A 26,899-nucleotide genomic window follows, 5' to 3' on the forward strand; every position below is an offset into this window, starting at 1 on the left:
ATTGTGCTAGATGCAGACAAAAAAAGTACAGTCCCTGCTCTTAAAAAAATGAATTATTCAGTGCAGGGATTGGCAAACTTTCCGTAATAGGGCAAACAGTAAATATTTTTGACTTTGCAGGTCATAGTGTCTCTATTGCAACTACTTAACTCCAGCACTATAGTGCAAAAGCACACATAAACAGTATGTAAATAAATGAGCAAAACTATTTCCAATAAAACATTCTATTAATTCATCTAATTTTTTTTTTTTTAAACTCAGAGTAGCTGAATTCCACATGGAATCATCAGATATGTGCTTGGAAATGAATACATCATTGTTTAATTCATCTAATTTTGATGGGTCACAAGCTGATTTTTCAATCAGCTGAAAATGTTGAAAAAATATTCCTAGGTTGCAGCCATATAAAAACAGATGGCAGGGCCGATTTGGCCCACGGCTGTAGTGCGCTGACCCCTGATTTAGTGGGTAAGTCTGGAAAGAAACGAGAGAAGCACCATACTATGCACAGTACATACCCTTACCATTCCTGTGGATTCTCAGCGACTAGCGGCAGGTAGGCTGTAAGGACAGACCTACTATTTACCTCTCCCATCTTCTGGTCACAATAGGAAGCCACGTTTTGCGTTTTGCTTCTTACACCTAATATTCTAAAACTCATACTTTCTCTAAACCTTTTGGAAATTTTCAAATTTCACCAGAAGATGTTTAGACCTAACCTTCTTTTTAATGTATATCTTTACAACAAAAGATGAAACCATTCTTTCACACATGTATCATTTAATGAATATGCTTATGACACATCAATAGTAAATAACAATTCTCTGATCGCTAGTCCTAAGGTTCAACCTAGAGGTAAAAATATACTACATATTTCCTCAAATATCTCCATGTTTTTTGTTTATTATTGTTTCCTTTCATAATCTAATTTTGAGGGTCTTTCAATGAAAACGAAGCTTGAAAAAATAAAAATCTGCCTGACATCCAAAGCTGGGGGCCATGGTAAACTCTATGCAGCAGAACGTTTCTTAGGAGAAACAGAACTGCTCTGAGAATTGTTGAGGCTGGACACAGGGAGCAGTTCTTTGGTGCCCATTTGCAATGTTCCATAATAATTTCTGAGACTATCATGGAGAAGGAAGATTGGCTCAGTCCTGCCCATCAAACACCATGGAAGTGGCAGCCACAGAGTCCAACCCAGCGCTGGGAGGAACAACCAGTGTTCCCGGGCAGGCAGGCGGGCCTGGCTGAGCCGAGGCAAAGGACAGTTGAGAGTCAGGGACACGTGACAGGGGTTATTTTATTTTTTAACAGCTTTGTACAGTTCTTCTGTTCATATTATTTTATTTTATTCTCTTATTTTTAGTTATTTTCATCCCATTTTAGAAAGCAGGTTCATCTAAGTTCTGCAACGGGACATAACTAATATGTAATGGCCTTCTGCAAGAACAGATATATTTCACATTCGCTACCAGCAACAGCGACCTCAAAGGCCGAAATTTCAAGGCAAGAGTGTCAGTTCATTCCTGTTTCATTCCTGTAACATAACAGAGCATGAGGAACAACTGTTGCATAACATTTCTAGCATATTCTAAACTTCAGGCCAGTGTGGTACATAATATCTTTTTTCTACTCAACGTTTTCCGGATTACTTTAAATAGGTGTGACCCTTGGTTACTGAAAGTAAAAAGCAAGAGTATACAAATATGAGTCACATCACTTTATTGGTTCTTATCCAGGTTTTCATATAATAAATAATACATACTCCTGATATCAATAAGGACCTTTTACTCTGCATTATATAACTTGGAATGGGAAAAAATAAAATTAAAAATGAACAATAGCCAACCTGTGCTTTCCTCATGTATACCAAAGGTTCTTTAAGGTGTTCAGGAGGTGCTGCAGGATGACTATGTAATGGAAACCTAGGGGCAAAAAGAGGCAGGTAAATATTGTACACTACCCTTGACAAGTAACTAATTCTCTTGGTTAGAAATTATAATACTTACCTCTGTAGCCCATGTTATAAGTGAAATATTGAATAGAATACTTATTAGCAGTTATGTGTATTTATACAAGGCACAACAGCCTAACAAAATTGTAATTCTTATCCTACTGGTATTGTAGTTTTAGATTAGCAATTTAATTAACTGTTAAATTGCATAATCACCTGAATTCATAAATTGAAGTAATTAAAAAATTATTTAGCTCTGTAAATGCTCATGGAACTTATCATAACTTAATTTTAATACAGACATATAACATTTAGAGAAATTTTATAAGGTTGAAAAAAATCCATTGACTTACCAACACATCAACTATTTTCATTTCCCCAATTTCCTTTCACATATGTTTATATATATATATGTTACACAGTTGAAATAATAATATAAATATCTATTGGAATAGCCACGTTTTAACATATAATACATAAATTCACAAATTTAATAAAATTTAAAAATTGTAATGTCTTATGAATTATTTCTGTTTTCTAAGTAACTTTACATTTTATTATATTCAAACAGTATTGTTTTTATTAAGAAAACATTTCTTTATTCAACAAGGTTTTGAACTATTCTAGGCACTAAGTGTATGGCAGGGATTAAGACAATATCCCCTATTCTCATATACCTGACATTCTAGTAAAGACAGTCAATAATTATAAAAGCAGATAAATATGTACAATAACATGAGATAGTAGTAAGTGCCATGAGAAAATGAGAGCAGGGTTAATGAGACAGAAATGACTTGGAAGGGTAGGAAAGGCATCAAGGGGAGCTAATATCTGAACTAAGACATGAGTGAGAAGAAGCAGCCTACCATACAGAGATCTGGGAAGAATGTTCCTGGCAGAGGGAAACCAAGCATAAGACCCAGTGGTGGAAACATTTGGAACGTTTAAAAATCAGAAAAGTCAGACTGATTAGGATATAATGATTGAGGCACAGAGTGGCATGAAATCACAAATAAAGCAATAGCAAAGTATGATAGTTCAACATTTACATTGAGGTTCCAACCTCTTTCAGCGAAAAACATAGAACTCCTACTGAAGTTAGTCATAGGGCCTGTACATACAGCAAAGAGCCATGTTCCAATCATCAGGAACCATACACCGAATCCTCAAGAAACTTCCCATCCAAAGTGGGACATCAGTATGTGAAGGGTTAATTAATCCTATACAAGCCACTTGTATCTGTCCCAGAACCTATGTGTAAAAGGCTCAAATGTCCATAATAAACATGTCTAGAATAGAAAAAAGCCACCTATCTTGAAAAAAGCCACCTATCCCACCTAATTTAAAGACAGTTTTACTTACTGCTTCTAGCTCACTGCTCTTCCCATTGAAATCTACATTCCATGTACCTAAATAAATCACCTTTCTCAAAAGAAATAGATGATCATCTCTAGATACCTCAGTATTTCTTATATGCAAGATAGTTTTAAAAACTACATAATGCATACTGTAAAGGGACATGTGGTTTAGAATCAAATATCACTTTAAAATCCCTCCATTTGAACAGCAACCATTTCTAAATTTAATAAAACTCAGAAACGGAGGGCAGAAACTTGAGCGCGCGCACACACACAGGAGGGGAGAGCTGTCGGGCAGGAACAAGGCACAGGAACCTGCGCATCATTCTCGGCTCCTTCCTCTTCCTGTCCCCCAAAATACTGCTCAGCTTTTTCCACCCAAATGACACTGTTTTACACAACCACATCTCTGTCAGACACTTAACCAGTGTCCCTTGTTTCCCAGCTGTTTTCAACCTCTCTGCCAATTCGCCTGGCTGTTAGCCGGAAGCAGTAGCGTCCTTATTCACCGGTGATTGCAACCCAGTGTCTAGCATGCCGCCTGGGACATACTAGATAACCAGTACATCGTTGAAGGAATGAAATGCAAATGTCATCATGTCACTACACTGCTCAGAGTTCTAAACTGACACCCGGACCCTGTTAGGATCCAGTCTACGAAGCCTTGGAATGAAGCACGTTCCTGACTCTGCCGCTAACATCACCCTTGACCGTGCCCCTCTGCCCTGCACCACCCAGCCGTCCACTTTGTTCCTCCAGGGTGCCGCATTGCCACCTCTAGGTCCCTGGGCCCGCTGTTCCCTTCTGCCTAAAGCACTGCTCTTCTTGCCCTACACTATACCCCCAGCGCCTAGCGTAGTGCTGGCACGGGGTACGTGCTCAATAACCGCAAGAGCTAACATTCCGGATCTCCATTTTTTGTAATGACAAGCGGATCTCTACACCTCAACAGGTGCCGAGGCAAGTTCACATAAACAAAAAAGTTCATTTTTTTGTTGGATGTTCTTAACAATACCAATTTTGCACAAAAAGTTCATTATGTTTAGAATGATCATTTATAAAGAGAAATATCCAAAAAAACGGAAGTAACATGCAAAATGGCGACAATAAAGAGAATGTTGGTAAGCTTCAGTTTTCTGAAATATCACCTTATGAGAAATATCTTATTCCCTAATTACCCCGAAGAAATAAATTTTAATATAAAATTCTTGGTACTATAAAAATTCCATCTACTCATTACTATTTTTCAGGTAAAACTATAATTTTTCAAAGTATTAACTAATCTTAAATGCTATATAAATACTGCGAAATAATATTATGAGTATATATAGCAATACTGTATTCAGTACTTAAAAATAAATAATAGCTAAACAAAACAGTATTTCAACAGAGGTAGGAAAAACTCACACACTCAGTTCACTATAAACAGCATTGTGAAGTTTCTTCTCCCAACCTGTTTTTTAAAAAATAAAATATATAGACATATTAGTGTCAAAAATAAAAATACCTTATAATTAAATGTATCTCACTAAAACTGTAATATTATACTCATTATCAACTGCCAATAGCTGTGTAAAACATTATTAAGGATTTAGTTCCTATGCATTCACTATATCCCTTGCCAGACGCTGAGGAGCTAAGGTTGTCAGCATTATATTAGTTTTCAAGATGGGAGGAAAAGTTGCTTCTTCTACCATTAAGGTGCCCAACGAATGCCGAAATCTTTAGCTACTGTACAGTATCCTTGTGCTATGAGGGCCGTTCCAAGAGAAGGGCAAGAAATATCAGGGCACCTGGCAAACACAGACCACAAGTAATCAGTTCACTGTAAACTCCTAAACAACAGAAGTGGATTGTAAGGTACAACCAATCAGAGCAGTTATGTTGGCTGCTAACTACTTGAACTTTTCTGGGTTAGTAAACCACTTAACAGCTAAGTTTCCACGTACAAACGTTAGAATAGGGACCTCTCTTCTTGCCCTAAAAAAAGGTAGGCTTTTCTTTTGTTCGCTGAACGGGTAGAAAAGAGGAAGGAAAAGAAGTGTAAAGAGAAAAAAGCCACAAAATAGTAAAAGACAAGTTGCTTAACTAGGGAGATTTTTCATATATTCGGGATGTATTTTGATCCAGAAGGTAAACAGTACTTAAAACTAATTAATGTAAAGCAACCGTTCCCTTGGTGCCCCTAAATTTGTACAACATTTTATTGAAATGCCTGAAAGTTCTAATTCTTCCCAAACAGAAGCCTAACCAGCCACTGTTGCCCAATTTTGAATGAGTCATAGATGTCTGGGGATAAAATATTCCCTTCAAATAAAGTATTTCCTTATTTTGCCTTAAAGAATTAGGGGGGGAAAAGCAACTTACAAACCTGATGTTTTAAAGAATCTCTTAATATCTTCTTTTAGTGATTCAAGTTTAATCTCAGGTCTCTGAAGACTGGCCTAATTTTAGAAAGAAGAAAAAGACAGAGGTCAAAAGTAAGTCATTTGGATTGATATTTAATCCCAATGAATATTTTAAAAGGTGTGTCCAAATGTGCGTATGCACATTTAAAAACTCCCCTTTGAGGCCAGAGCACCTTAGAATTAACTAGACAAGCTCACAAGAGAGAAGACTTTTTCACCTGCTCTTAAAATAGAGGATCTGTGATTGTACACTCTAGTCAAAATACAAAAACTTGCAACTTATGAATATTTGATGTCATCTAGGGTTTTATCTTTATGCATATTTAACATCTCTTTCTCTAGTAGAAAAAATACTGAGATTTTGTAAGTTCATTCTCTTAATATTATACCCAAACATATACAGCATCTACACCTAATGACCAAAAACCAACTGTATCCATAAAATGAATTTCTGAACAGCATCTTCCTCTTTGTTTTGCTGCCCAATGTGAATCTGCATTTGTTGTGCATATTTATGGAAAATACATAAAACTACTATTTCACAAATGCTTATTATTGTTTCTTTCATCTTCAAGTACAAGCTTTTTATTCTACTGATTTTCCATACTGTAATTTTTACCAAAAATAGTAATTCCCCAACTTATAACGGCTTCAATTACTTTCAATGAGTTGATCTTTAATCACTTAGCTCTCCCTATCAAATTCTAGAAGTTTGTTTCTGAAGAAGGCATTTCTATTAAGAATATCTCATAAGCACTTCAAAGCTACAAAATAAAGATATTGATCTTATCTTCCACTTAGTACTTTGCTCCTTCTCTTCTATTTTTTAATCTTCATTCATGCAATTACTATCCACCAGATCTCCCAAATCATAAACTTCAGTATTCTCAATTCCACTCTAACTCTTCTAGGATTCAACCCATTTCTGGGAAGATAGCATTAGTAGCAGTAAGCTTTTTTTTTTTTTAATCTCTCTAATTTACATATAAAAACAGACCAGCCAACTAGATAGCAAACCAAAATCCCATGAGAAATATGTACAACAAAGCTTGGTGATAAGAAATCCCCACAAACCTAAAATACAAGCAGCTGGGGACAAAACACAGACACAGGACTTAGACTGTCTGGTATTAGCACCTGCGAAGGCGGAAGCAGAGGGAAGCACTGGGGTATCTGATGTATATAAAAACAGAAGAACTCCAAAACAGCCAACAAGTGTTCACTGGAATGTATGAAAAGCCAATTTTAGGAGCTGCAACTGAGAGGGCTTTTGCCTAATCCAATACAGCAAGCAGATGAGGTCTGAACAGACCAGAGCAAATAAAGGAAAATAAAGGAAAAGTCATTTTTAGTGCTCTTCCTATGGGAACTTTACCACTGGGTAACCAAACAGTAGGTAAGAGGAAATGTCTCTTCATTAAAGTATTCCAGCTACAACTAAAACAGATGCACTATAATTAGAATATCATCATTTTGCAACCCCTAATGAATGACTAATTCTAGGCATGGAGCAGAAACAGCTATTGACATTGCAAAAGACAAACAGACATTATTTGCTTCTCAATGAAAGAACACTTGCTGCCAATATGCGAGTTGTCTGCTTGTGTATTGAGTCTGCTGCTGTCAATTTACAAGTTGTACAAAGGACAGAGGAACCGGTTAAGTTTCACCAAGAGTGTGCCATCAGAAAGATCTGAGATGTGGAAATTATAAAGGTCAAACAACCCAGTTCTTCAGCTGATAAGTTATAAGAAAAAAGAAGGGAAGGAGAGGAAACCTGTAGATTTTGTAAAATATATTATTTCATCTTTATTGTATTTTTTTTCCATTACCATTTAGTCCCCTTATAATCCCCTCCCCCCAGCAATCATTACACTTGTCCATGTCCGTGAAAGCCTGCAGATTTTAAAAGACTTTAAAAGGCATATCAAAAACCTTTTTTTAATTGGCAAGACTAAGTTAGAGTGTCCGGGAACATACGTTTGGTTAATAAAACCATCAAGCAACGCAGGAAAGTGACTAACAAAATCAGGGTGCGGCGGAGGGAGGGGTCTGTGACTGGGATGGGCAAATGGAGGGGTGTCTGGTGTGGCTGGCAAGGTTTCGCTTTTTTACACGCGTGGATTTTACAAGGTCGTTTCTCTTATAATAATTCATTACATTACAGATTTGTTTTGTGTCGTTTTCATTTGTGTTTTATTTTATGATAAAGAGGGCAAAAGAGAACATGAAAAATATGTCCCCCAATCTGTTCCTTCTCTCTGCTCTGAAGTCCCACACCTAAGCTTAAGTCCTCATCATGTCCCATCTGGGTCACTGCAGTAGCTTCTGAACGGGACCCCTTCCCACCTTAACTAAACTTCGGCCACCAACCGCACCCATTCTCACACCCCTTTATTCTACTTTCTTAGCTTTTATTACCTCCTCATACACTATATGGCTAATTTATTCACTGTGTTCATTGGTGTATCTCACTACACGAGGAGCGGTTAGCTCCACCAGGGCAAATGTCTTTGTCTATTTGTTCACCATTGTATGCTAAGTGCCTAGAATAGTTTCTTTCACAATAAAAGCGTATGAAAGAAATGAACCAATTCTCCCTTTTCCAGTCCACCCTCCAGTGGTTTTTCCTAAAACATAAGTCTGTCCTGGCTATGGATCTCCAAGCATACACAAGAAGCCTAAACGTTTCAACAGGGCTGGCAAACGTGGACCTTCCGTATGTATCCCAACTTCTCTCCAAATTCATCAGCTACTCCCCCACCAAGCTAACAACATCCTCTCTTTTCTCACACCTCCTCCTAGCACACTCTACTCTTCAGTCCCAGTGAACTATATTCACTGACTCCCCAACTGTCAAAACACGTTGCCAGGCTTTTGTTCGTGTTGTTCATTAGGATACCTTACCACCTTAGCAAATACCTACCAGCTTCTAAGACATCCCTCAAATATTACCTGCTTTCCCTGCTTTCCTTGCTCCCCTCACCAGCACCTCTGTTATAGCATTTATCAGATTATACTGTAATTCTCAGCTCACCTATTTATCTTTCTGCCTGTTGAATTCAAAGGCAAAGACCATGTCTTCATTTACGCCTCCCAAGTATCAACCTGGCATTAACTGTTGCTTGACAAAATCATACTGACCAAACCACGTTATATCTTGTTAACAAATTTCCTTGCAAATAAACAAGTAGCTTTATAAAAACTTGTTTAACGGAACAGAATGTTTTCAAGCCGGTTATTCCTAGGATTTTAAAAGCTGTGAAACGCTGTTCATTATTCAAAAGCACCATGGCGAAAGGAAGTAGGTTTTCTTTTACTAATCCTGTATTTGGAAATGACTCAGAGTAGCACAATTGAAAGAACTTCAAGAGAGAAAATGGTTATTACTTCTAAACATTTTCAATACTTTAAAGTTGCTACACCTCCTAGATATACTTTAAAAAAATTTTTTTTAAGATTTTATTTATTTTAGAGAGAGAGAGGAAGGGAGGAAGAGGGAGAAACATCAACGTGAGAGAGAAACATTGATCAGTTGCCTCTCGTGCACCCCAACCAGGGACCAACCCACAACCCAGGCCTGTGCCCCAACGGGGAACTGAACTGGCAGCCTTTCTCTTTGCAGTATGATGCTCAACAAACAGCCACACCAGTCAGGGCTCAATATACTTTTTTATATCAAAGGCAAACCACATTAACTCATCATCTCAACTAATTATAAAAATCCTGAGAAACTTGAAAATAAAAGGACAGTGACAGGAGGACAACATGGTAAGGCATAGCAGTTCTCAAACATGCTTTAGCACCATAACCCTTTTTCAAATGAAATCTGAGCCCTAGTAGGAACCCCAGTATATAAAACACACTGAAAGTGATATTTCTAGACTATGAGAACAATGAGTCTTTTCTCATGGAATAAGGTAGGATCAACATTAAAAAGATACAGCTTCATTCTAATATAGCCTCAATATACAAACTTTTTGTATTTTGTTTTGATTGCTTAATATAAAGAAAAATCCTCTTTCACAGAGCCTTCCTGGCAATCTCAGCACACTCCCCAATTAAACTGCTGTGGGAACTCAAAAGAGTGATTGAAAGCTTTTATTTTGAAAACAAATCACTAAATTTATTTATCATCAATACAAAGATTAGTAACTACTAAAACAAGGCATACCACGGTATTGCTAGCACGTGACACGTCACTGGCTCACTTGTGCCACATCTTGCGGTACACCATGATGGGAGTTTGTGCTGAGCAGGTGCACCTGCGCTCGGTTTGGCCAGTGCCACGCACGCCCTGCGGCGGTATCCTCGCTTGTACAATGTACCGTGAGGGGACATGCACAAGCCCAAACGTTTTGAAAGACCAGTGCAGAATTACATCCTTCCTCACTGATGACACATTTATAAGTGTTCCAAACGTAGAAAGAAATATGGAAGAAGAGGGTTCCCCGCGCCCTGGGATCTACCCAGAAACAAGTTAATTTGGAAGCACCTGAATGGATTATGAAGTATTTGATATAACAATGCATTTGAAAGAGTGTTGTTTCTTAATATAATTTTAAATCAAGTATCTTTAAGTGAATAGAATATTTTCAGAGTCCTTGATGTAACAGAGCATAGTTTAAAAACCATTTAGGATTAATGAGAGTGGGATTTTGTGTCGGAAGACCTGGAATCATCTCTCAGTCTTATATATCATCTCAATCAAGTCACTTAAACTCTATGTATCTCAATTTTCTTTTTTATTTTACAGGGAAACTAACAACTGCACTAGATTGTCTTGAAACTCAAATAGAAAATATACTAAGTGATGCAGTAGACACATTTCATTAAACAATATCAGAAAGTAACATTCTTTAGCATCACCATGAATATCATCAAAAAGTCTTCAAGTATCGGGAAGTCATCAAGTTCACAGTGGTGGACACAGTTTTACAGAATCTAATTTTTATTTAAAGTTAAAATTTTATCATTGGCAACACATAGTGGTTTTCCTTAAAGTGAGGCTCACTTTGCTCACTTTAGAGAACATATCTGCCAAATACCTAATAGTTTGTCAAACACTCTTTTAAGTAGAAATGGTGTTCCATTAAAAAAAAAAAAAAAAAAAAGCAGTTCCACTTGTAACTCAATCAGTTAATTACAAGAGTGCTTTTCTTCTTGATAATCATTTTACTTCAATATACAGCAGAAGTGCCTTATGCATACTTTCCATTTCCTCAAACAGAATACTAAAAAGATGTGTTTTCAAGAAATCAGATTTAATTAAATTAATAATTGTTTGCTCTTTCATCAAGGACACTCAAGTACAGCTGAATTCCTGTATGTGAATGTGTGGTGTGAAGAATACAATGACTATTAACTATTACAGTTGGTACCCGCTCTGCGATCTGCACTAAGACACCTGCAGATAAACCCACTGACACGGCCCAGCACAAATGTCAGCACAACAAAATTTCCTTTTCAAAAAAGGTATTATTGATTTATACATTATATGCATTATTTATTATATTACATAAAATATTTTCAACCTGAAAGGGTCTTACAGACCACCAGTGACCCGCAGATCACACTTTGAGAATCACTGCACTAGACTATAGGCTTCTCGAGGACAAGTGTCCTCCATCTCTCTCTGTAACGCAGATGCAGTACAAGAGCTATCCCACAGTAAGTTCTTCATAAACATGTATTCAGTGTACGCATTTGCACTACCGAGTCCTTAAATCTATACCCACAAAACCCCCAGGGGAACACAAAACAAATAAGACATCATCCTTGTCCTCTGGAATTTTTAATCTGGAAAAGAAAATAGCCGATACAAAAAACTAACTCCCTATAAGAAAGAAAATGTCACAACAGAGGTATCGTCCCTAGAGAAAGGGACAACTAATTCTGAGGAAACTGGACAAGGGGAGCCAAGGCATACAGGCTGAGGGCACAACGGCTTGGGAGTGCTCGCACTAGAAAGGGGGAAGGGATGGAGAAGAGAAGTAAGCGAACACTCACCTCTTATTCCTAAAAACCACCTTCATGTCTTCATCCTCCTCAAAATACCTCAGTGACCCCATTCACTGCCTATAGAACAAAGGCAAATTCATCCTGGCATTTACCGTCCTGTCAAAATCTACACCCACCCAGCCTGTATACGCTCTCTCTGGAAGTGCCCTAGAACAGAAACCTCCTGCTCAGCCTTACTGCTGCTCCTACATTGGGAACTCACGCTCGTCTTCCCAACCTGAGTGCCGTCCAAGCGTTCCCCATCCCCAGCCGTTTCCTTTCAGTATATTTATACCTTAGTGTGTGCCTTTTCATCTGCATTCTCCTTTCAATAACTAACTGAACATGGCCTGTGTGTCAGCTGTCGGACATAAAAAGAAGAACAAGACAGAGTCCTCCCTTACTCTCAAGGAATTCACAATGTACTGAGAAACACACACAAAAAAATAAGGTAAGTGTGATTTAAAAAAGCGATATAAAGCCCTTTGTCACATTACTCCCCAAACATTCTTTTATCATTAATATAATTGCTTTGGACATTGTCTATTTTCTGTCAAAAGCCAAACACGACCCCAGAAGAAAGGCTTATTAAAACATGTTGAATTGGGTATCCCCATTTCTTTCTAATACTCTTGGTTCTCTGTAAAACTGTTGATCAGATTTGTTTCTGTAACCCTAGCAGTCCTGGTAGACATGCATTGCAGCCAAGAATGAGTTCTAGTTTCCAGCTGGAAATTTTGGCTCTGTGCAAGCTGACCATGCCTTATACTCAATCTGTGTTGTATAACTGGAGCCCTGCTCTGGTTTCTCTCACCTAAAGATGTATCCCTCTCTGGCTTTCTCGTGCTGACGTCGCCAAGCTGACCCACTTCTCTGTCAGCACTGACTGCCTTATTCCCTGTCCCCCTTACTCCACATCCTTACTTCTTAGCCTCTTTTCATAACATACTTTATGCCTGAAACAGTCTTCAGTTCACATCTACTAATCAATCTTATTCCTCTCATTTCAACTTGGCCTTACCTAATTCAAGACTCTTACATGAACCTTCTCTAAGTAACAGTGTTGAAATAAAACATGAAGAGATATACTTACACAAAGCAAACCCATATTCTAATAGGTATCTTATCCTTTAAGTACATAAATTCTATGAAGACAACAGATTCCTTACTTTGAAATCCTGAACACCATTATCCGCTTCTTCACTGTTTTACTTCCCAGAATTAAAAGGCATGACCATAGCCAAGTTAGATATGGGTAAGGATAGAACCACTCCCTGGTTCACACCAAACTCAGTCAGAGTCCCTGAATTATCCATCTATATATCAACTGCAGTAGTCCAATCAGAAGCTTCCCCTACTATATGCCAAATCCCAAGAGAGAGAGAGAGAAAGAGAACACACAAGTAAGCTCTAGTTGTGGCACAGGCTTTTCAATACCAATATATGTTCTACCTATCCATGCCTTACACAAAATGTATTTAATTAAAATCTTTTTAATTAAAGCCATTTAATTTTCATTTTCCTAAAATAAATAATAAAAGAAGGTCAGTTTCTTTTCTCCTTTTTATGTTCTCTAAATTCTCTATGCATGGTACATATTTCTGGTAATGATGAATACAAAAACAATATTTGAGATATAACCCCATAAGTTTTTTAGTAAAGAGTGCTAGCACTGAGATGCTCTGGGGTTCTAGACTTATGACAACATCCCATCATTCATATTATTCATATTATTTCTTTTCTCTCCAAAGCCTATCTTCTTTCAGGTTCCTTCCTTTCATAATTCTATTATTTATAATAACAATCTGAGCAACAAGACTTATTAAATACTTAATGGAATGAAAATAACATTTGAGGTTTTAGCACAACAACCATTTTAAATACAAACAATGCAAGATAGAAAGTAAACATGCTGACCCAATGCTAGACATCAAATTTGGATTTAGGCTATTATTCTAATGTCTAGAGGATGAGTGAGCAAGTGCAATTTTAAGATGCAGGTTGAGGGAGATGCAAGATGGTGGAGGAGTAAGTAGAAGCTACACTAACCTCCTCCCAGGACAAATCTGGACTTACAACTCAATTGTGGAGAAATCATCTGAAATAACCAACTGAACAATAGCTGGAGGGAAGCCTTATAACCACGGACAGACGGAAGAAACCACTCACCACAACATGACTGGTACAGAGTGTGAAGGAAATGGGAGAGAGCTGGTTGGGCTCCCACAATGGCAGTTGAAGTTCCAGAGATAATTTTCAGCAGCCAGGGGATTTCCCCTGAGAAGTGTGGGTTCTAAACCCCAAGCCAGGCTCCCTAGCCTACAGTACCAGAGCTGAAAAGGAACCTAGATAACATCCAGCTGTGAAAAGTAGCAGGTTTCTGTCTGTCAGGAAGAGATGGCTGGAAATACAGAAGCCTCTTAAAGGGACAAAGCACAAAATTTCACTCGCAGTCAATATCCTAGGTGCTGACAAAGGGATGGTAGAGTGGACTAAAGATGCTTGAAGGGAGGCTGGGTTTGGTGGCTTTGGGGAGAGAACTGAGGGAGCAGCTGCCAGGATCCCTGTACTGAATCATTTTCCATACTGCAGGAGCCATCTTGCTCAGGTAGAACAGCCCCCACCAAAAGGCATCAGGCCTGAGGGGAAGTAATAGCCCTGCCTGCAGGAATTACTCTGCTCCACCCTGTGATTCTCAATCCTGATTGCTGATTAGAAATTGACTAGATTAACAATTGAAGAGGAGAGCCACAGACTGTTGGTCATTAGTAGTCTCGGACAGGCTCCCTAGGGCCACTCTGGGACACCATCTGAGATCACCAGGAGAGGATCCAAAAAGAGAAGACAGTGTTCTTGTACAACAGCATACAAGATGTGGTGGGAGGGGTGACTCTCAATCAGTCAGCCAGAGAGAAGGTCCACCAAAAAAAGACCCAACAACAACCAAAACCCAATTACAACCAGAGCCCACATAAACAGCATAAAGGGCATCCCAAGGGCATTAAGCTCAGTACATCAAGGAGACTGCACCACTGGATCCTGCAGGTCTCCTACCACAGAAGGTCTCAGCACAAAGAGAGGGAGTCAAAGCAGATAAATCTAAGAAGCAGAAACAAACAAGATCAGTCTCCTAAAATGGGGAGACAAAGAAACAACCCCCAATCAAAGGAAAGGAGAAATCCCCAGAAAGGTTGCTAAATGAAATAGAGACAAGCAAACTATCAGACATTGAGTTTAAAATAAAGTTATAAGGATGCTCAAGGAGCCCAGTGAGAACTACAAACAACTCCAGGAAAACTACAAAGAAGTTATTATTACCTACACTAGCATGAAATAGGACATAGAAACTATCAATAAGAGCCAAGAGGAAATGAAGAATGCAATATTTGAACTGAAGGACACAGGAGAAGGAATTAAAAGCAGGCTAGATGAAGCAGAGGATAGAATCAGTGAGCTGGAGGACAAGGTAAAAAAATCACAGACAGTGAAACAAAATAAAAAAAGACTAAAAAAGAATAAAGAGTGTTTAAGGGAGCTGCAGGACACCATGAAACGTAATAATGCCCATATCACTGGGATACAAGAAGGAGAAGAAGAGGAGCAATGGACAGAAAACCTGTTTGAAAAACTAATGACAGAAAACTTCCCTAACTTGATGAGAGAAAAAGTCACCCAAGTCCAGGAAGCACAGAGGGTCCCAATCAAGATGAAGCCAAAGAGGCCCACTCCAAGACACATCATAATTAAAATGGCAAAATTTTAAGAGAAAGAAAGAGTCTTAAAGGCAGCAAGAGAGATACAGCTAGTAACATACAAGGGAACTCTAATAAGGCTTTCAGCTAATTACTCAACAGAAACACTACAAACCAGAAGAGAATGACAAGATATATTCCAAATAATGAAAAGCAAAGGCTTGCAACGAAGACTACTCTACCCAGCAAGGCTCTCATTTAAAATGGAAGGCAAAATAAGGTGTTTCCCAGACAAAAAAAAATAAAAAAGAAGAAGCTAGAAGAAGCCATCTCCACCAAACCAGCATTGCAAAAGATGCTAGAGAGACTGCTGTAACAAGATGAAAAAGAGAGTGAGAGAGAGGAACACAGGTACAAAGGGAAAAATTGGCAATGAATAAATACTTATCAATAATAACTTTAAATATGGATTAAATCAAAAGACACAGGATAGCTGAATGGATAAGAAAATATTAATGCTGTCTACAAGAGACCTGCCTCAGAACAAAAGATCTACACAGACTGAAAGTGAAGGGATGAAAAAAATATTCCAAGCAAACATGAGAAAAGCTAGGGTAGCAATACTTATAGCAAACAGAATAGATTTCAAAACAAAGACCATAAAAAGAGATAAAGAAGGACACTACAAAATACTTAAGGGAATAATCCATCAAGAAGATATAACCCTTGTAGACATATATGTACCCAAAACACCCAAATATATAAGGAAAATCTTGAAGGACTTCAAGAAAGGTATCGACAGCAACACATTCATAAAAGTAGGGGATTTTAACACCCCATTGTCAACAATGGATAGATCTTCCAAGGAAAGAATCAACAAGGATATTGTGGCATTCAACACCACTCTAGATCACACAGACTTAATTGAAAATGTTCCACGTGCATTTGAAAAGAATGTATATTTTGCTTCTTTGGGGTGAGAGGTTCTGTATATATCAAAGAGAGACCACATGGTAGGCCACAAAAGCCTCAACAAATTTTTAAAAAATGAAATTATATCGAGCATCTTCTCAGATCACAATGGCTTGAAACTAGAAACCAACATCACAGAAAAAAATTAAAAACACTCAAGTTCATAGGCAATAAAATTTCAAATATCCCACACAGCAATGTTTTTGCCAATGTATCTCCTAGGGCAACAGATATAAAGGAAAGAATAAACAAATGGGACTACATCAAATTAAAAAGCTTCTTCACAGTTAAAGAAAACATCAGTAAAGTGAAAAAGGAACTAACTGTATGGGAAAATGAATTTGTCAATGATACCTTGGGCAAGGGTTTGATCTCCAAAATATATAAAGAACTTATACAACTCAACGCCAGGAAGACAGACAATCCAATTTAAAAAATGGGCAAAGGACCTGAACAGATATTTCTCCAAGGAGGACATACAGAGGGTCCAAAGGTATATGAAAGAATTCTCAACATCACTAGTCATCAGAGACATGCAAATAAAAACCACAATGAGATACCACTTTACACCAGTCAGAATGGCCATCATCAACAAATCAATAAACAAGTACTGGCAAGGATGTGGAGAAACGGGAACCCTACTGAACTGTTGGTGGGAACGCAGACTGGTGCAGCCACTATGGAAAACAGTATGGAATTTCCTCAAAAAGCTAAAAATGGAACTGCCTTTTGATCCAGTGATTCCATTGCTGGGATTATATCCTAAGCATCCTGAAACCTCAACTCAAAAGAACCTATGCACCCCTATGTTCATAGCAGCATTATTTACAATAGCTAAGTGCTGGAAACAGTCTAAGTGACCATCTGTAGACGAGTGGATCAAAAAACTGTGGTACATTTACACAATGGAATACTACACAGCAATAACAAAGAAGGAAGTCCTACCCTTCATGATAGCATTGATGGAACTGGAGAGTGCTATGCTAAGTGAAATAAGCCAGGTGGGGAAAGACAAATACCATGTGATCTCACCTATAAGTGGAACCTAATGAACAAAACAAACAAATGAGTGAAATACAACCAGAGACATGGAAATAAGACACAAACTGACAGTGACCAGAGGAGAGACAGGGAGAGGGGTAATGGGGGAAAGAAGGGGAAAAGTCTAGTCAAGGAACAGGTATAAATGACACATGAACATGTACAACAGGGTGGGGACTGATTGTGGGAAGGGCGGTGGGGCAGGGGAGAGCCACCCGGGAAAATTTAGACAACTGTAACAACAACACTAAATAAATAAATAAAAGATGCAGGTTGACTTCATAACAAAGTAATTCAGGAAACTTAGAAATAACCCCTTTCTAGGAACACAAAATTCCATGTCATCGTACTAATATTTTTAAAAATTAAACTTCAATATATATATAAGGATACATTAAAAGAGTCGATGTTTAATCGTAATTCTAAAAGAGAAGCACTGGTAGGGAAAAAATCTAAAACTCATTTACATTAGCTTTAAAATGTTCTGTGTGATTCCATTTTTCTAGTTAAGTTGGACCACGGTGCTCTAGCACTCTCTGAGTACACTCACAAAAGACAAAATGTAGGCAGTCCAGAAAATACTGGTGTAGGAAAATGCCCTACAGATCAAAATCTTAAAGGCACGCAACCAACACAGCCAGTTGTTTACATTATCAAAGCTGATTGTAAAGCTGCCTTTTAAGAGTTAGCGACTTTCTACTGAATGTCTGAGCTAATGGATATAAACTAAGGCAAAGTTTTCTCATTTTTTCAAGTCCGAGGTTCATCACTTTAAAAAGATCTATAATTGTATTTTTATGAATTTATAACATTATAGGTCTGTTATTTTATTTATCTTAAGAACCAGTCAAATACATGTTTTCTTTAATTTCTTTTTTTTTATTGTTGTTCTATTACAGTTGTCCCCATTATTCCCCTGTGAGTGTCCCATGTAATCAGCTCCTTACCCTCCCTGCTTTATCTTTCTATTTCCTTGTCCTACTTTTTATTACATCAAGGCAATTAATTAACTGTTGGATGTTATAGGTACAGATGCATACATCTTTATTTGAAATTCCAAAACCTAAAGAGTTTGAACACCAAAGTTTTGTGTAACTGAATTGGTGGCAAAGTCTGTCCTGACTTGAACTCATTTAATGGCAAAATCTGATCTGACCTGAATTGACACGAGACTATTTATAGTCCTTATTTATCACACTGAGTGTGAAAATTCATACATTTTGCTACATAAATATTAACGTATAGAATTACTGGGTGATGCAAGATCATGGTAGGGACATTAAACACCATACAGAATATGCATACAATTTGGGGAAAAAAATCTGAAATCTGAAACATATCTGGCCCCAGGTTTTGGATAAGGGATTGTGGACCTGTATTTATTTGTAACACTATCATCTCTTCATGAGGGGAATACTTTATCTTGTCACTGTTGTATGCCCAGGGCCTAGAATTGTGCCTGACACATGAAAAATACTCTTACAACTCTACAACAAGAAAATTCCCAATTTAAAAAGGGGCAAAAAAGATCCAAACAGACATCTCACCATGTCATTAGGAAATTGCAAATTAAAACAACAGTGAGATATCACAACATACCTATTAAGAGTGGCTAAAATCTAATACACCAAATGCTGGTGAGGATGTGGAGCAGCAGAAACTCTCATTGCTGGTGGGAATGCAAAATAGTACAGACACACTAGGGCAAGGAAGATAATCACTTTAGGGTGGCAATTTCAGGGTGGGGAAGCTAAGACTATAAAACCAGTTTCCTTTGTCTACTTGGCACGCACATTCTCCTGGCTGTGAGGGTGTGCCCGGCTCTGCAGACTTGTGAATACTTAAAGGCCTCGTTTTACGGCTTAAGTCCTGTGTCCCAGTTTTTATTGTGAGCGTTTCTCACACCTGGAAAGACTGCCATAAACTGCACAACCAATTAAGGTGTCAGGCCTTTTTTTCATGGTCTTTTCTTAGCTTCAAAAGTTAAATCCAGTTCCTTAGGGATTTCTGTTAGCAACCAGAGCCTAAGCATGCCTCCTTTAGGCATGTCATTCCAGTCAAAGTCTTGGTTAACAATACCTTTATTTACAACTGGTCTTCTTAATTTTATGCAAAGAAACCTAATGTTATTACTTACTTTTTCAAATTGCCGAATTTTGGAAGGATTAGGTAGGGAGAAAAATATACAGTCTGAAGGAAAATTTTTGTTCTTTTAATATTTAGTAAAATTGATTTCCATGTCTTATACTTTTCATTATTAAAACCATACAATTTTTTTTTTAACCTTTATAAACTTAGCAAACCTTTGCATTTACATGCCTTACACTTTTCCTGGTTTCCTTTTTTTTTTTTAATGTGAAGTTTTAAATTTCCTTGGGAAACCTAAGTTTTCCTTTTAGAGCATATGGCCAATGCAAATACAAAGTACAGTAACCATACAATTAGACCATAAGTAATTGAGGTTTCCTTTTCCTAGGTTTAAAAACTTTCACAATTTTTTTTTTATTATTACAACTTTTTACAGACCTTCTGCAACATTCACAAACTTTCTATATATTTAAATATATAAACTATAACATGCTTCCAATCCTTGTTCTTTTTTACACAGTAAAGGACTATATTTAAATTTAGTATTTGGCAGCTGTCCCTGGCTGGTTTGGCTCAGTGGATTGAGCGTCGGCCTGCGAGCTAAGTGTCCCTGGTTCGATTTCCAGTCAGGGCACATCAGAGAAGGAAAACTCTGATTCCAAAAAACCTCCGCTGCCTTGCGGCATACCTCTTCAGGGGAAAGGCTAAGGGAGTAAACCCCGACAGAAAATCTGGAGCCGGAGTCCCTAAGGCGGTTTGACGTTGTAGTCAACACTGGCAACTCCTGCGGCGCACCTGAAGCCAAGCTGTATTGACTCCGTCTTTCCCTTGGATCCTTCAGCTGCGAAGAGAGGGGGGGTCTGCTGCATGGGCAACAGCAGACCCTCCATATCACCCTGCCCAGGCTCTGTAGCTTCAGCTTCACTGGAGAGGACACTCCAGCGTCATCGCAAGATGTCGATTCAACATGGGAGGAGACAGATACCGTGTCACTCCCGAGTCGGACTGCACAGCCGTTCTCGGCGGTGCAGATAGACTCTTAAGAAGCTACACCATCGTCTCTCGAGACGGACGGCTGCCGACGACAGACACACTGGAAGACAAGTTGTCTGTTTCTAACAAAGTTAATCACAGTTTTCACCACACACTCCAGCAACCACACTCCTTGATATTTACCAACACAAGTTAACTTATGTTGACAAAAAATCTACACAGGAATGTTTATAGCAGTTGCCTTCATAACTGCCAAAACTTGGAAGCAACCAAGACATCCTTCAATAGGTGAATGTATTCATATAAATAAACTGTGATACATCCACACAAAAAATATCCAAAGAAATAGACACAGAGCAGCATAATATATTTATTACTAAGTGAAAGAAGCCAGTTTGGAAAAGCTGCATACTGTAATGATTCCAACTTTATGGCATTCTTAAAGGCAAAACAGTTTAAAAAAAAAAAAAAGTCAGTGGTTGCCAGGACCTTGGGAGAAGAGAGGAATGAGTCACGGGGACACAGAAGATTTTCTGGGCACGGAAACTACTCTGTAAGACACTGGAACAGTGCACACATGACAGTATACATTTGTCAAAACCCACAGAACTGCACAACACAAAAAGTGAATCTTGACATAAACTATGGTAAGGACTTCAATAATAATGCATCAATATTGGTTTACTAATTGCAGCTATGTAAGAAGGGGAGAACGGATGTATGCAAACTCTGTACCTGCCACTCAATTTTTTCATAAACCTAAAAATATTCTAAGAAATAAAGTCTACTAATTAAAAAAAAAAAAAAGAAAAGAAAAGAAAAACTTCCCAAAAGAAAATCCAAGACACAGGCTTCATGGGAAAAGTGTCCCAAATAATTAAGAAAAAAAAACCCATCTCATAACAGTCTTTTCCACATGAATGGCTTCTCTTGGTTCCCGCCCCAGATTTTCCTAAATTCTCTCAAACAAGCAGCATGTGCCCTCAGTGTACCCTGTGCCTACTGGTAAGTGGCCCAAGCACAGCACTAGCAGCAGCTAGCCTTGGTTCACAGCTTGGACTCACTTGGGCACCCCCAAACCCAGCACAAGCAGCAGCCAACTGCAGATCACTTTGTAGTTTACCCCGGGTGGCCCCAGTCAGAACACAGGTGGTGGCTGACCATGGCCTGTACCTCTCAAGAGGACCCGGGGCCTGCACACCAGTGGACTGCTATAGACCACACTGGAACACCACCACCCAGCCAACTCTACAAGCAACATATTCAAGGGGTGGAATCAGCAGGCACCAGAGTCCTGCTGAAGTAAGTTCTGCTCTGTGGACTGGGCCCCTGCACAGCTGATCCTCCACAGATGTTGGAGGTTGGTGGTCAGTGGTCATAGCCAGTCCTTGCAGCTGATCAGTCTGAGTAAATCCCTCAGCAATCAACGCTCAATTACAAAAGGAGGGTGTACACAGCTTACATGGTGGGCACACCTAAAGTTCCCAGCTTGGGTAATAGGCAAGGCTGTGCCACTGGACTCTACAGGACACTTACTACATTAGGCCACTCTTCCAAGCCAGGGAGTCATAGAGGCTCTACCTAACACATAAAAACAAACACAGGGAGGTGGTCAAAATTAGAAGACAAAAAAACATGTCCCAAATGAAAGAACAGAACAAAACTTTAAAAAAGAACTAAACAAAACAGAGGCAAACAATGTACTAGATGCAGAGTTCAAAATACTGGTTATAAGGATGCTCAATAAACTTAAATGAACTTAGTGAGAACTTCAACAGCATACAAAAGGATATGGAAACCATAAAGAAGAACCAATCAGAAATAAAAACTGTAATAACTGAAATGAAGAATAAATTATATTGAAGCAGAGTCTCAATTAAGGGATTTGGAGACTAGGAAGCAAAAACCACATCATCAGAACAGCAAAAGAAAAAAGAATCCAAAAAAATAATCAGTGTAAGGAGACTCTGGGACAACTTCAAGCACATCTATATTCACATCATAGGGATGCCACAAGGAGAAGAGAAAGAGCAAGACATTGAAAGCCTATTTGAAAAACTAATGACAAGAAACTTTCCTAGCCTGTTAAAGGAAATGAACACAAAAGTCTAGAAAGCACAGAGAATCTCAAATAAGATAAACTCAAAGAGGCCCACACTAAGTCACATCATAATTAAAATGACAATGGTTAGAGACAAAGAGAGAATCTTAAAAGCAGCAAGAGAAAAGCAGCTAGTTAACTACAAGGGAGCTCCCATAATATTATCAGCTGATTTCTCAAAAGAAACTTTGCAGGCTAAAAGGGATTGGCACAAAATATTCAAGGTGATGAATAGCGAGGACCTACAACCAAGATTATTCTACCCAGCAAAGCTATCATTTAGAATCAAAGGACAGATGAAGAGCTTCCCAGACAAGAAAAAGCTAAAGGAGCTCAGCATCACCAAACCAGTATTATAAAAAAAAAAAAAAAAAGCTAACAGGTCTTCTTTAAGAAAAAGAAGATAAAAAATATGAACAATAAAATGGCAATAAACATATCTATCAATAATTGAATCTAAAAAATAAACTAAACTAACAAGAAAAACAGAAACAGATACAGAAAATGTTCTGATTGTTGCCAGATGTGAGCGGGGTCGGAGAGATGGGTGAAAAAGGTGAAGGGATTAGGAAGTACAAATTGGTGCTTACAGAACAGTCATGGGGATGCAAAGAACAGCACAGGGAACACAGTAGCCAAAGAACATATATGCATGATCCATGGACATGGGCGATGGTGTGGGGATTGCCTGAGGGAGTGGGGAGGTCTGGGTGGAAGGGGGCAAAGTGGAAAAAATTGGGACAACAGTAAGAGCATAAACAATTAAATGTAACTTAAATTAAAAAAGAAAAATGTAAAGAGAATAAATAAAAACTGAGATCAAGTACTAGGAAGGATGCAGAGCAAATGAAACTCATAATTGCTGGTGGAAATGCAAAATGCTATAGCCACTTTGGAAAAGTTTGTAAGATTCTAGTAGAATCAGACATACACTCACTGTACAACTCAGCAATTCTAATCCTAGGTCTTTATCCCAGAGAAAAGAAAACAAATATTTAAACAAAAACCTATACCAGAATGTATATATCAGCTTTACTCAGAAGCTCTATAACTGGAAACAACCTATAACTTCATAACCAAAAATGCCCAGGAACTACGGAAGGGATAAACAATTCATAGTCTACCCAAATAATGAAGTATTGCTCATCAATAAAAAGGAACACAACTCATGGGAACTAGATTTATCAGGGTCACGCTTTGTAAGATATATTGAACAATAAAAAATCCTAATCACGCCCTGGCTGCTGTGGCTCAGTGGATTGAGCGTCAACCTGAGAGCCAAGTGTCGCTGGTTCGATTCCCAGTCAGGGCACATGACTAGGTTGCACATCAGGTCCCCAATTTGGGGCGCGAGTGAGAGGCAACCACACAGTGATGTTTCTCTCCCTCTCTTTCTCCTTTCCCCTCTCTCTAAAAATAAATAAATAAACTAACAAACAAATAAATTTTAAAAAAAATTCTAATCACTATGTTGTACACCTGATACTAATATAACATTGTATGTCAACTGTCACTGAAAAAAAAAAATAGAAAGAAAAGAAACAGAACTACTGAAATACCAACAACATGAATGGATGGATCTCAAAGGCGTTTTTTTAAATGACAGAAACCAGACACTTATATGCTGTGTAACTCCACTTACATGACATTCACAAATACACACAAGAAGACAAAGGTCTCTTGATTAATCTCTGCATTAAAGAACCCAGCACATTAGGAAATACTCAATAAATGGAAGGTGGACATATTATTGCAAGGAGGGTAGAGTGCAAGGTGATGGATTGATGCTAAAGCAAAAAGGCACCTGGAGTCCAAACCCACGGATAGAACAGAAAAGGTGAGAGAACGCACGGTCCACACTACTTTCCCCGGTTGCAGCGGTTTAAAAAATCAGACCCTGTAAAGGACTATAATATGAATAAACAGCTATAGCGTTTCTCTGGCATCAAGAAAGGCATGATGCGCCCCACCGTTCTTTAAAAACCTATCACCCGCATGCAAGGCTGAGCAGGTGGACCTGCAAGAGAGCGTTTTCCGTGCACAGGAGCGGAGTGGGAGAGACCGGGGGCGGGCTCCAGCGCAGGTCAGCGGGACGCCCACGGAGACAGAGGCACTGCCGCAGCCCCGCCCGTCCCCATCCCTTCCCACTCCGCCTCACTTACCCAGGCCTGCCGTTCCAGCTGAGCGTACAGACTGGAGCCCTTGAGTTTCTGGACTATCTGAGCAATAATGAGAGACAGATCCGACTCGTCCTGCAACATTTCCCCTGCCCTAACGCGCCCAGCGGCGGGGACAGGCTGCCAGCGAGGAGAGAACGGGCTCCAGCGTCCCACTTAAGGCTAGAGACACTTCTCGCGGACCCTATTATGCTGGGACTCCTCCAGCGGGCGTTACCAGGCAACTGCAGGGCCGTGTGTCCGTTTCTCTCCGGTCCCCCCAGCGCCTGACGGCCCCAGCACCTGCGTTCCGACAGCGGAAAACGACCTGAGAGAGGGTCGATTTTCATTGCATTGTTCCTGCTTAGTCCTAGCTTGAAAGGCAAGAAGAGGAGCTCTTTCCTCCAGAGCCACAGCACCTCCGATGCACAAGGGGAACTCAGAGAGGTGTTCATTTTTGTGTTTTATTGTATAGGATCCTTCCTCTCCCACCTTTCAATCTCTGCAGAAAGAGGGCTGTGCATACAATGACACAGCCAATTATTTGCAAGAAACATCAGGCTCTGACACTAGCCGTGTGAACTTGGGTGAGGTACTTAAAACTTAAGAACTCTGCAAAATGATACCCAGTTCCCAAGATGTTGTGGCAATTAGCTGAGGTAACAAGTATAAAGGTGCCTAGCACTGTGCTTAACGTTCCATTTTATTTTCATTTTTCCTGTCTCTATTCTCTGTGGGTTTAAGCCAGGAATAAACAAACTTCACCAGGAAGTATTTATTTATCACTTTTCTGGGAAGCACTGGCAATTCAAGGGTGACTAAGCATTGTCCCAGTCTTCAAGGAATGTACTATCTAGATTCTTCTTCTTCCGTGTATTCATTTATTCAATCACTTATTCAGAATTCGTTCGGTTTTCAACTCATTGATCATTCACATACAGGAAATTGTGTGAGCACAAAGGTAAATGAAACATGGCTCTTGCCTTCAATGAAACATCAAAGATTTTTAGGAGAACTAGAAGTAACCTATTTAATCAATTGAATGACATTCCCAAAGGCAACTAGAAAAAGGCCTGTGGATTAATACACACATGAGAATAACCTTTCCAAAATAATCAAGAATTTATTTCAAATGTGTTTATGCATATATTTTAAGCAAAGCAAAGGTAGGATTCCAAGACAACAGACCAAGATTGTTGCAAAAACTCTAGCCTAACTACATTAAACTTTAATGTGCTTAGGAATCACAAGAGATTTTTTAATTCAATAGGCCTCTAGTGGGATCTTCTAATCTGCATCTCTAGAAACTCCCAGGATATTGTGACCCTGTTGGTCCAAGGACTACATTCTCAATAGCAAAAGAGGTAAGCAATAGACATTCAAAGGGACTGGATCTCAGGCACCTATGCACAACACCCTGACATTCATAATACCACTGTTCAGAATACTGTAATGGTAATTACAGATTCCAAGTAACCTATTTGGTCAGGTTTGTTTATTAAAACAATTTTGGAAAGAGGAAGGTAGGAAAAAAAAAAAGACTTAACAGCAATTACTGACAGACTACAAAACATGTAGTTTCTCTACAAAACATTCTCCCACAACTCAGAATTTCTCAAACTTACAGATGAGGACATTCCTTCAACTCTTTTCTTAATTGACTGGGGGAGAGAAAGAGCAAGGGGAGGGAAAGACAAAGAGAAAGTGACATCAATTTGTTGTTCCACTTATTTAACCATTAATTGGTTGATTCTTATATGTGCCCTGACCTGGGATCAAACCCATAACTTGGTATATCAGGAAGATGCTCTAACCAACTGAGCTACCAGGCCAGGGCCTAAATCTATTCAATTCTTTCCCATCTCTTCATTCCAACACACCAATCATTCACAAATCTCTCAGCACAAACTTCACTTTAAACCAAAAGAAAGAAAACTATGAAGACAGTTATTTTGAGATTGAAAGGAGCAAGGTGATTAATAGCTAAAAAGATAAGGATTCTTAGATTGAGAAGAATACAAGTCACAGGGGAAAGAAGAGGAAACTGTACAATGGAAGAAAAGGCATGGTGCCTGGAATAAAAAAAACAGCGTGACTTCCTTCCTGCCATTTACCATTGGGACGCATGAGCTCCCT

General features: G+C 38.8%; 1 protein-coding gene and 1 non-coding gene across 2 annotated transcripts in view; both read right to left on the reverse strand.

Annotated features, from left to right (window-relative positions):
- The window catches only part of TBC1D19 (TBC1 domain family member 19), a 114,656-nt gene extending 89,679 nt beyond the window's left edge, over nt 1-24,977 (reverse strand). Inside the window, exons 1-4 of the mRNA XM_090268198.1 lie at nt 24,770-24,977; nt 5,684-5,756; nt 4,720-4,765; nt 1,850-1,925 (exon numbers count right to left, since the gene is read on the reverse strand). Of these exons, the coding sequence (XP_090124324.1) occupies nt 1,850-1,925; nt 4,720-4,765; nt 5,684-5,756; nt 24,770-24,868 (294 nt within the window). The 5' untranslated portion in view covers nt 24,869-24,977. The remainder of the gene's footprint in view (nt 1-1,849; nt 1,926-4,719; nt 4,766-5,683; nt 5,757-24,769) is intronic.
- Nucleotides 251-324, reverse strand: LOC150020283 (small nucleolar RNA SNORD121A). The gene has a single exon (XR_016509447.1). It is a non-coding gene; the product is annotated as a small nucleolar RNA SNORD121A (small nucleolar RNA).
- Nucleotides 24,978-26,899: the final 1,922 nt, after the last annotated feature.

This window comes from Furipterus horrens, unplaced genomic scaffold (genome assembly GCF_987537825.1).
Source record: "Furipterus horrens unplaced genomic scaffold, mFurHor1.1.pri manual_scaffold_2, whole genome shotgun sequence".
Classification (NCBI taxonomy): domain Eukaryota; kingdom Metazoa; phylum Chordata; class Mammalia; order Chiroptera; family Furipteridae; genus Furipterus; species Furipterus horrens.